Source organism: Salvelinus namaycush, chromosome 40, assembly GCF_016432855.1.
Source record: "Salvelinus namaycush isolate Seneca chromosome 40, SaNama_1.0, whole genome shotgun sequence".
NCBI classification, from domain to species: Eukaryota; Metazoa; Chordata; class Actinopteri; order Salmoniformes; family Salmonidae; genus Salvelinus; species Salvelinus namaycush.
The window spans coordinates 15549105-15560296 of NC_052346.1; the positions used below are offsets into that span (position 1 = coordinate 15549105).

At 41.3% G+C, this 11192-nt stretch overlaps 1 protein-coding gene across 1 annotated transcript; it reads left to right on the top strand.

Annotated features, from left to right (window-relative positions):
• The first annotated feature begins 70 nt into the window (after window positions 1–70).
• LOC120033300 (carboxy-terminal domain RNA polymerase II polypeptide A small phosphatase 1-like) lies at window positions 71–11122 on the top strand. The gene is made up of 7 exons (XM_038979578.1): window positions 71–417; window positions 3328–3473; window positions 5563–5664; window positions 6177–6233; window positions 6810–6902; window positions 7492–7677; window positions 8064–11122. The coding sequence occupies exons 1-7, from the start codon at window positions 354–356 to the stop codon at window positions 8190–8192; spliced, it is 777 nt and encodes a 258-aa protein (XP_038835506.1). The 5' UTR covers window positions 71–353; the 3' UTR covers window positions 8193–11122.
• The last annotated feature ends 70 nt before the right edge of the window (window positions 11123–11192 follow it).

The following is an 11192-nucleotide window of genomic DNA, read 5'->3' on the forward strand; positions in this document are numbered from 1 at the left end:
GCCACTGTCGGTGCACAATCATATATTTGTGTGCCACTTTAAAAGGAATGGGAAGCCTTGAAACCGCCGAGTTCCATGTTTGTATCTTCAAATTGAGAGCGGAGTTGAACTCCATGTTGAAACAAAGTTACCAACTCCCTTTTAAATGTATATAACTTTTATTTGTAGATTTTATACCGGTCTGGTACGTCATTGAATAGCCGAGAAATGTAATCGTTTGGATGCGTAATGTATTTAAATACTGTTTGCGGTTATGTAACTTTGTGCGCATTTATAATTTAATGTTCCTAGTCAGCGAACAATCTAAAACGGAACAAAGTTTTTAGTTTCTATTGTGGATCAAGTCTGGTGTAATGGACCACCAGTCCTCAATAATCACGCAAGTTAGTCGAGATGAAGAGGCGAATAGAGAGAAGGGTAAGTTTTGGAGAAAGTTCTCAAGATGCACGTCAGTTGTTTTGCACCACACTCAAAACTTTTCACAGTTAGCTAGCCTAGTTCGTCGTCCATTGGGTGTTTTCAACGACGAGGACAGTGTTTACGAAACGAAACTGTATCAAATCTGCAATCGTCTACTACCATTGTGTGACCACAATGAATGGCAACAACTAAGCTTCAAATGGCAACTTTTTGACAGGCAAGGTTACTGCAGTGAGGACGGACGAGCCCACTCAATCAAATCGCGTAATCTAGCTACAATTAATTGACGAGGCTGTAGTTGCTGTCTGTCATAGACCTCCTAAAAAAGCGAACACTTCTGAAATAACTTGTTGAGAGTTTCAACATTTAAAACGCAGCTGTGTACTAGGCTACAGACTGATGCATTTATAAACGTGTGTTTTGTTTACATTAACCATTGTTCTAGAAGACTGGTTAACATGTTTTATGGGTGGGGCGTTCTTGAAAAGCTTTTCCCGCTGTTATGCAATCAGTAGTTACCACAAGAGGACTGTACAGCTTCAATAGCCAGCCCTAGTATCTACATTATAATGACCCATTCAAAACAGAGATTAAGGCCTGCCCACGCACCTTGTACCTCCTCATTGGCAACATAAAACTCGATGGATGGCAGAGTTAAACTACAGCCATAGGCTATATGAGAAATGCCATCTTGGTTTGTTGTCCACAACTTGGTCACAACGTTGTCGGAGTGGTAGCTGTGTCTCAGTGATAAACCTCAGAGAAGTCTGGAGATAATGTGTCAAGCAAGGTGTGAGGTGGCACCAAGTAGGGATTGTATTTAGTGTTTGTGATGTAATCGTACCAGGTAGACTGTAGTTTTACTTCCTGGTATAAGTAGCTCCTCTAACTGTATAGTAATGTGTTATCAAAACAAATATTCTCAGAGAAAGGTTTATGTTGCAGTGTTTCCCTATATTCATAGACACTTTTTAAATGGATAGTCGTTGGCTCAATGACTGGAAGTCTATGGGAACAGCTAGCATGTCATTGCACTAACGCCAGTAGCAATGTACCCCGTACCTTGCCACCATGGCTGAAATAAATCCTAAGGGAAGCACTGTGTGAAAGCCATGTCCAGGAGACACAAATGGAGTGAAAGCCCATGACTTTGACGGACTTCCTGTTTAACGCTGTAACTTCCTGTCTCTAGCTGACCTGGGCCAATGGGCAACCTGCGTTACTGGTCACTAACCAACCCAGAGACTCCTCTTGTTTATCAGATGTGAAAGGATTTGATAGGTAGGCAGTATCTAAAGTATCTGTGATACAATAAGAGCTCCTGAAAGCTCTCTGGTTGATCTTTCAATCCTTTCATATCTGTTAGGCAGCAGACTCAACCAGGATCTAGGGCCTAGGGAGGGCCTGATTTGGAATTGGGCCCCTCTCTTGAAGATCCACTATGCAGAAATCGCTCGACTATTTCCTGGTTGCCAAAATTCTAATAGTTTGTCTAATTTCAGTTTGTGACAAAACAAGCAAGTATAGTGTAGAGAATCATTGTACCATCTAAACCGCTGTGAAATATATTTCTCCATAACCAAAAACATTGTATTTTCAGCTGTTTGAAGCTGGTGTACAAAACCAATAGTAAAAACAAAACAAGAATGGGAAGCATAGAAATAGTGTACATAGAACAGATCTACTGCTTCTTCAACCTGCTTTCAATGAGAATGACAGATTTATAACACACATTTATAACACACATTTATATGTGAATTTGTTCAGGTCGCCCAAAAAGTTACATATTGTAGCTTTAAAGGAGAGGGAATGGATTAGACGTATCCCTGCCGAGGCCCTATTCCCAGGCCGCTGTCTGCTCTCTGTAACCTGCCTTGTTGTGTGACATCTGATCCTGCTGCGTCAGTGGTGGTGGGCTGACACGATCTGTTTCCCCCTCTGATCTGCCCCCGCATTTCCCCTTCCTGTTTTGGTTTGGCCTGGACGTGGCAGTGGGCAGAGGAGGGTCACAGGTCTGGAACGGGCCAGAGAGGGAGAGAAAGAAAGGGGGGACAGTGAAAGAGTTTGTAACACGGTCACGTTGCGAGTGAGAGAAAGACAGGGAATAAAGAGAATGAAAGGGGGAGAGAAGGGAGGAGAGTTTAAGGAAAACATTTGTCCCTTTTCTGATTGGGCAGAAGTTTGCAGAGAGTGAGTAGTGGAACTCACAAGCTTTATTATATTAAACAAAAGGTCTACAAAAAAGTGAAGTCAGTTTAGTCTTAAGAAAATGTTTTATTCCAAGACTGGCAGTCATAGTCAGGCAACGCTTAGAAATAGAGATTCGACATTATAATAAATTGAGTTAGATGTAATGATTTAAGTGGCTACTCAAACTGTCACTGATTTGAAGTGATATGCCCCTCTCATGACTTTCTTAGCTAAGTTTACATATTCCTCATGGAAATATTAAAGCTGCACAATCATGTCTCTCGCCTCAAGGACATTCCTCTTATAACCAAGTAAAGTCTGTTTTATCTGTTAAATGTTTTTCATTCCAACCATTGGGAAAAGGGCATCAGGTTGAAGTGAAATGAGGTCAAAGACTAAAGATGCTATACATTACATAAATTCTGCTGGAATGAACTTGAAAAATAACCATTACGTCACATGTATTATACTTTGGGCATACAGTATATCTGCAGAAATAGGTTGTTCGCATCGGGACAAATCCCAACTCGGGCTACAGGAATTTCCACGCATATGTTCAATCGACATCACCCCACAAGTTACGCAAGAGTTCAAACTACAGCATGTACATGTGTCTCAAGTTAAGACTCGGTGAATAAACCACATCAGGGAGAAGTGAGAGTAAATAGATACGGGAAGACTGTGTGACTGACGGATGGACCCATTATTTTCTTCCAGGTCCCCCACCCTCATCGTCTAAGAAGCCCAGGAGTCGAGGCCTGTTCCACAGCCTCTTCTGCTGCCTATGTCATGACCAGGCGGAGCCCCCTCCGGTCAACAACAACGCCCCGCTACTGGTGGAGGAGAACGGGACTGTCTCCAAGGTATGTACCACTGCTCTCTTTAATGGTCCAGGGATGTTTTAGAATCTATGTCTATGGTTTGCGTAGGTCTAGGTAAATGCTCTGGTCTATTTTGTATATGCAGTGTTTGCGTCGGTCCAGGTAAATGCTGTGGTCTAGTTTGTATATGCAGTGTTTGCATAGGTCCAGGTAAATGCTGTGGTCTAGTTCATACAGTGGTGAGAACAAGTTTTTGATACACTGCCGATTTTGCAGGTTTTCCTACTTACAAAGCATGTAGAGGTCTGTCAATTTTATCATAGGTACAATTCAACTGTGAGAGACGGAATCTAAAACAAAAATCCAGAAAATCACATTGTATGATTTTTAAGTAATTCATTTGCATTTTATTGCATGACGTAAGTATTTGATCACCTACCAACCAGTAAGAATTCCGGCTCTCACAGACCTGTTAGTTTTTCTTTAAGAAGCCCTCCTGTTCTCCACTCATTACCTGTATTAACTGCACCTGTTTGAACTCGTTACCTGTATAAAAGACACCTGTCCACACACTCAATCAAACAGACTCCAACCTCTCCACAATGGCCAAGACCAGAGAGCTGTGTAAGGACATCAGGGATAAAATTGTAGACCTGCACAAGGCTGGGATGGGCTACAGGACAATAGGCAAGCAGCTTGGTGAGAAGGCAACAACTCTTGGCGGAATTATTAGAAAATGGAAGAAGTTCAAGATGACGGTCAATCACCCTCGGTCTGGGGCTCCATGCAAGATCTCACCTCGTGGGGCATCAATGATCATGAGGAAGGTGAGGGATCAGCCCAGAACTACACGGCAGGACCTGGTCAATGACCTGAAGAGAGCTGGGACCACAGTCTCAAAGAAAACCATTAGTAACACACTACGCCGTCATGGATTAAAATCCTGCAGCGCACGCAAGGTCCCCCTGCTCAAGCCAGCGCATGTCCAGGCCCGTCTGAAGTTTCTCAATGACCATCTAGATGATCCAAAGGAGGAATGGGAGAAGGTCATGTGGTCTGATGAGACTAAAATAGAGATTTTTGGTCTAAACTCCACTCGCTGTGTTTGGAGGAAGAAGGATGAGTACAACCCCAAGAACACCATCCCAACCGTGAAGCATGGAGGTGGAAACATCATTCTTTGGGGATGCTTTTCTGCAAAGGGGACAGGATGACTGCACCGTATTGAGGGGAGGATGGATGGGGCCATGTATCGTGAGATCTTGGCCTACAACCTCCTTCCCTCAGTAAGAGCATTGAAGATGGGTCGTGGCTGGGTCTTCCAGCATGACAACGACCGGAAACACACAGCCAGGGCAACTAAGGAGTGGCTCCGTAAGAAGCATCTCAAGGTCCTGGAGTGGCCTAGCCAGTCTCCAGACACTGAACCCAATAGAAAATCTTTGGAGGGAGCCGAAAGTCCGTATTGCCCAGCGACAGCCCCGAAACCTGAAGGATCTGGAGAAGGTATGTATGGAGGAGTGGGCCAAAATCCCTGTTGCAGTGTGTGCAAACCTGGTCAAGAACTACAGGAAACGTATGATCTCTGTAATTGCAAACAAAGGTTTCTGTACCAAATATTAAGTTCTGCTTTTCTGATGTATCAAATACTTATGTCATGCAATAAAATGCAAATGAATTACTTAAAAATCATACAATGTGATTTTCTGGATTTTTGTTTTAGATTCCGTCTCTCACAGTTGAAGTGTACCTATGATAAAAATTACAGACCTCTACATGCTTTGTAAGTAGGAAAACCTGCAAAATCGGCAGTGTATCAAATACTTGTTCTCCCCACTGTATATGCAGTGTTTGCGTCGGTCCAGGTAAATGATCTGGTCTATTTTGTATATGCAGTGTTTGCGTCGGTCCAGGTGAATGCTCTGGTCTAGTTTATATTTGCAGTGTTTGTGTAGGTCCAGGTAAATGCTGTTTGTGTGTTTTTATGATGTCATAGTAAATGTTACCAACTAGGACGTGACTTGATGTTGGAGGTTTTTTAGGTCTATGTCACAGTGTAGTTTGTATTTTGCATGTACCATGACAAATGTTAGTTTGTGGTTTGTGTACGTTAATTGGGTGTGTGGTTCAGGTCCAAGTCAGACCGCTGCTGCCTCAGGCCAAGTCAAAAGACGCAGGGAAGATCTGTGTTGTCATAGACCTGGATGAAACACTGGTCCACAGCTCATTCAAGGTAAGACCAGGAACATACTGCCACACCATTTACACTAGTAATATTATATAGGCACAGATCCATTTTCCCATCAACCATGAGCTCTAAAGCTATTGGTGAACTTTGATACAATTGCTGTACCATTTAATATTGGGTTTAGCTTTTCTTAAAAAAATGTCCTATCCCTCGCAAATGCAATGGACACATGTTTTTGTGTGCCTTTTTGCATCTCCTGTTTTCTTTTTATGGAGAGAGATTTTTCCCCTCTTGTGAAACCATGACATCACCAGGCAGTAATGTCCAATAGTAATGAGAAACACTCTGAGAGCGAGGAAAGAGATTGGTTTCTCCACAGTATTATTGTTGGCAGTCACAATGACATCTCTGTCATTGTTGCCACTTTCACACATCCAGACTATCTGTTTTTTTATTCTAAATACACATGGTTTCTCTCATGTATACTGTGTTTCTGGTGTTTAGGATGTCTTTCAAGTGGTTTTGTTCAAAATAATGTATCTTTATTATTCCCACAGCCGGTGAACAATGCTGATTTTATCATTCCCGTAGAGATCGATGGAACTGTTCATCAGGTGAGCCTATCACTACGCATGGTGAAGAGCTTAACTATCACAGACCATGCAATTCATTGAAATACATTTTCACAGACCAATGCCATCAGCCTCTACCTTTCCATGTAAAATCCTTCAGTATTGTCAAGGTATATTATGGCTCCCTACAATACTGTATATCTGTATGTTACCAACTGCCCAGTCAGTAGCCACTTTCCCCAGGGCTGGTTCTGGGCTGGGTTAGAATGGCATCTGAGGCCTTGGGTTTTCTACCACATAAGGAACGTTGGAGTCACGGTGAGAGACTGTCACCCCCTACATTGTTCTGAAGTTGGAGCCAACAGTGTATCTTGGGCCTGGGCCTGATTCAAGTAATCCAGGATAGGTTTGTTCAGAAAGGTAAAGCCTATTCTGCATGACTTGGTTCAGGACCATGACCCTCGGCAGCAGACCACTACGGAAAGAAGAAGTGAAAGACGGCCCAATGCATCTGAGTGGGGGGGTTCTTTTTCATTTTGTTAAAGACGAGAGGTGGAAAGATAATGTATTTGGTTATTTGTTTAAACCTTAAACTTAACATACAATGTATCCATCCAGGTATATGTGTTGAAGCGACCTCACGTGGATGAGTTCCTGAAGAGGATGGGAGAGCTGTTTGAATGTATTCTGTTCACAGCTAGCCTGGCTAAGGTGAGGACAACACCATGTTAAACCAGCAAATGACTCAATGCAATCAAAACAAGTTTGTTTAAAAAGGCCCATTGCTGTCAAAAACGTGATATTTCTGTGTTTTATATTTCCACGCTGTGGTTGGAATAGTAGTGTGAAAATGATAATGCCCTTTTCGTGTACGAGCTGTTTTGAAAAGACTGCCTTAAATTTCAGCCTGTTTTGGTGGGATGGAGTTTTGGCCTGCCTGGTGACATCACCTGGGAGTAAATTAGTTAATAGACCAATAAGAAAGAGTTCCAAACCTCACTGCCAATAACAGAGAGCATTCAGTTTCCCCTCCACACTCAGACCACTTCCAAACATTCCTAGCAAAATTCTTGCTAGAGAAATTGCTCTTTCTAAGAAGCTATTTGTTTCTTTTTGACCATTTTAATTGAAAACAATCACAGTGAGGTACTTTAATTGTTACCCAGAAATGATTTTATATTGAGATAAACAGCTGCATTGGACCTTTTTAAGGCTGGTCAAAAGCTGCAAAAGACAGGAAATCACAAATGTCACTTGTTTTCCTCACCTGATACGGAGACCGCTATGTGTGTTTCTCCAGTATGCTGACCCAGTGTCAGACCTGCTGGATAAGTGGGGTGCGTTCCGCGGCCGTCTGTTCCGTGAGTCGTGTGTGTTCCACCGGGGGAACTACGTGAAGGACCTGAGTCGTCTGGGCAGGGACCTGAACAAGGTCATCATCATAGACAACTCCCCAGCCTCCTACGTCTTTCACCCAGACAACGCTGTAAGAACCACTCTCCTCCTCCTCCTTGGCCCCCTCCTCTTTCTGTTCCTCCTCCTCTTTCAGCATCCATTACTTAAAAAAAAAAAAGATGGCAGATGTTGGCTGACTATCTATAAACTCTTTACAAACCTTTTTTATGAATCATTTATAAACTATACCATTATATGACTGAAGGACCATGTAGAAGCAGGACGTCGTACCACTTGAAGGAAAGTGCCATCAGCTGTCTCTCTAGCTGCATTCTAACTAGCTCACTAGTTCATTGAAACCAGAGCCTGGTTCTCGTTGTGACTAGCTATATGACCGACTCTGGTGCCTCGCCATTGTAATTATCTCATTGTAACTACATGCATGTCTGACTCTGTCCCGTCTGTGTGTGGCTGCAGGTGCCTGTGGCGTCGTGGTTCGATGACATGGCCGACACCGAGCTCCTGGATCTAATCCCCTTCTTCGAAGGGCTCAGTAAAGTGGAAGATGTCTACACGGTGCTCAGGCAACAGAGGGACTCCAGCTAGCAGTGCTGTCAGTCACCCTACCTCTCTACTACCGCCATCTACAGGACAGACCGAGAACCGCGGCCTTAAAGCGTCTTCACACCAACCGTACACCCCTCAGCCTACCGTCCACCAGATCAACCACAAGACTTTCACCTCCAAGCCCACCCCTCTTCTTCAACCCTTCAGAACCACGCTAGTACTGCCCTCTATTGGGGAAACAGAGGACTTGATCCTCCAGAACACAATCTACCATCCCTCAACCACAGATGGGCTTGTGTAGATGGATGTTGTGGGTTATAATGAGTTAGGTTTTTATACAGTGCCTTTCATCAAATGTCATTGGAACATACAGGACAGTCAAGTAGAGGGAATCTACAGCATTCTTCACCATGAAGAAAAAACATGTTGCAGGAAGGTAATGGGAGAGAACCCCCAGGATCCAATCAGAATCAGTTCTACAATGCCGGGTTGGAGTCGATAAGTTTCCGGAAGACCGAACAGTTCTAGAACTCTGTATGGAAAAGCAAATAATAGCTGTATGAATGGATATTTACTACTTTTAACACTTTAATGTGCTTTTTATTTTATTCACTTATTCCCTAAGAGACAATTTAAAAAATTTAACAAGCACAGTATTGGCTTTGTGTAAGTCAAGTGGTTTTACTTCTTTCATCGCTCAGCTAGTATCATAATGACTAGCAGAATGGGCATCAGTACTTGTTAAGGGGGATGGAATCATAGAGAATGACATTTATCAGTTACTGCAGCTATCAAAACGTTCCATGTCCCTTAATCGTATTTGTTTAATTCGTTTTTTTATTAAAACCATAGGAATATGTGCGATAATGTGCCAGATAACATTTATACGGTTAATGGACCCGTTTTCATAAATACAGTAGTCAGATGACTGAACTGCACCTTAAATTACAATATAATCTTTTAGGATTTTTTGGATTACATTGTCTGTGGACTATGGACCTCAACCCAGACAGACTAAATGCTCAGACACATGGACACAGTACCAGTACCAGTCAGTGGCCTGGAAAACCATTGGTATTCTGCAAGAGGACCTGGATAGGTGTTGGAAAAACATATTTAGATTATGTCCAGGCAAACTGTTGGTCGTCCCTTTGCTGCCGTATCAACGCTACATCCATGGAGGAGGGCTGGGCGACTATAGTGTGAATACCGGTATGGATCTGCATACCGCTATATATTTTTACAATAACAGAATTTTGATACAGTGCTAAATTAAATGAAAAGTTCTACAAATTGGACTAGTTCACTGTCGGTTTTGTCCTGGTTTGGTTGTGTATAAAACCATCAGAATGGAGAAAGCTCATTTAAAATCACAAAGAATTTATTTGTTGCCATTCTAGGTCATGCACTAATCATAAAACACATTTAGACAAAAAATATATTTTGTCTGTAACGCCCAGCCTTACCATGGAGGAACGGTGTTGAGACAGTGTGTGTTAGCCATCTGGTTTTGACAAGCACACTTCTCCCTCCTTTTACTGGAAACAGTACTTGAATACTTTCCCTTTTTGATTACCTCTTTTTAAAGGACTGCAAATACTATGCTTCTTCAGACCAGATTGTAGGATTTGGCTAGTTTGGTTTTTAAGCTTCTGACACAAGGTAGGACTATATTAATCGCTACTTACCTGGGTTTGGAACAGTACAATAATAGTTATTTGTAAGTAAAAACTAAGAGATGGTCTATCAGGAAGTGAACAGGAAGAGTAGTTTAATGGATTGAGTGATTCGTATTGATTGATACAGTTTAATGAATGCATGGGGAAAAGCCACTGTGTTGGAGTTGACTAAAGGCCTACTAAAATACCTTGTGAAATAAGATGATTCAGAGTTTAAATAACCAGTAGACACATGATAAATCTATCAGTATTAAGAAATAATACATTTTTTATGTTTAACATGTTTTACTAAATTTCACATTCCAACTTAAAACACTCACCAAGTGCCTGTGTCAATCAAGTTAGATACAAAAGACAAGACATTTTTAAAATTTGATTCATCTTTTTCTTTTGGCAATTGGGTTGGCCCTTTTAGTATTATCCAAAGGACGAACAGAAATCACTGTAGCACAAATCCAGAATGTTGCGGGCTCTCTAACAATGCATTCAAGGATTCACACACACAATAGGAACTGGGCGAATCCTGGTTTGAAATTCAAGCCAAGCCATCTAGATAATGTGACATCTAGATACGATTTACACACATTTTAAATGTTTTTTTTGCGTATCTCAAGGCATGATTTCTGTCATAAAAACTCAGTAGGGATATTTACTGTCGTAGATCCCCAGTCCCTTTCAACTGCTTCAGGGCTGTTCCCTAGTCATTCACAGTGCTTTGGAAAAGAGAGCTTTCTATCACCATGGGGACCTTGACCTATTGCTGTACCTCTTCTTCCTGTATTCAAACACATTAAATAATATATGCATATATTATACACATATGTATATTTTGTTTTGCACTGTAATAAAGCAAACAAAAAAATGAAATTAATATATTATGGATTATTCATGTGACTTATGATTGAATAGCTGTAACGTAGTTTGTGGACAGTCTTTTTATCATACCAAATTGTATTGAACTGTTTAATTATGATATCTTCCATAAATGCAACATAATTAAATAAACAGTGCAGGTGCTTGTGTGTTCAGACACTCTATCCTCAGCAATACAAAAAGCCACGATTTGACATCGAAGCACATTCAAAAGTAACAATATATTTGTAAGCTCTATCCTAAGATATTGTCTGACGGTTTTATTGGATAAAACCCTTCATTCAAACTATGGGTGTCAGTATTTAATGACAGTAGGGAAAATATAACATCTTCAAAAAAAATATTTTTTTACTTAATTATAGAATTAAAATGTTAATTTCCAATCAATATATTTTCAAAATAAATATGTGTAACAGATGTGTACAATTTCTTTATATCCATCCACACAGGCATTCATACCCACCATTATAAACCATTATAACACCTT

Excerpts from the sequence above, each read along its gene's own strand:
- LOC120033300 (XM_038979578.1), top strand. The coding sequence starts at position 354 with ATGGACCACCAGTCCTCAATAATCACGCAAGTTAGTCGAGATGAAGAG. Across the intron at positions 6,234-6,809 it reads TCGATGGAACTGTTCATCAG|GTATATGTGTTGAAGCGACC; the intron begins GTGAGCCTATCA and ends GTATCCATCCAG. Across the intron at positions 7,678-8,063 it reads TCTTTCACCCAGACAACGCT|GTGCCTGTGGCGTCGTGGTT; the intron begins GTAAGAACCACT and ends GTGTGGCTGCAG.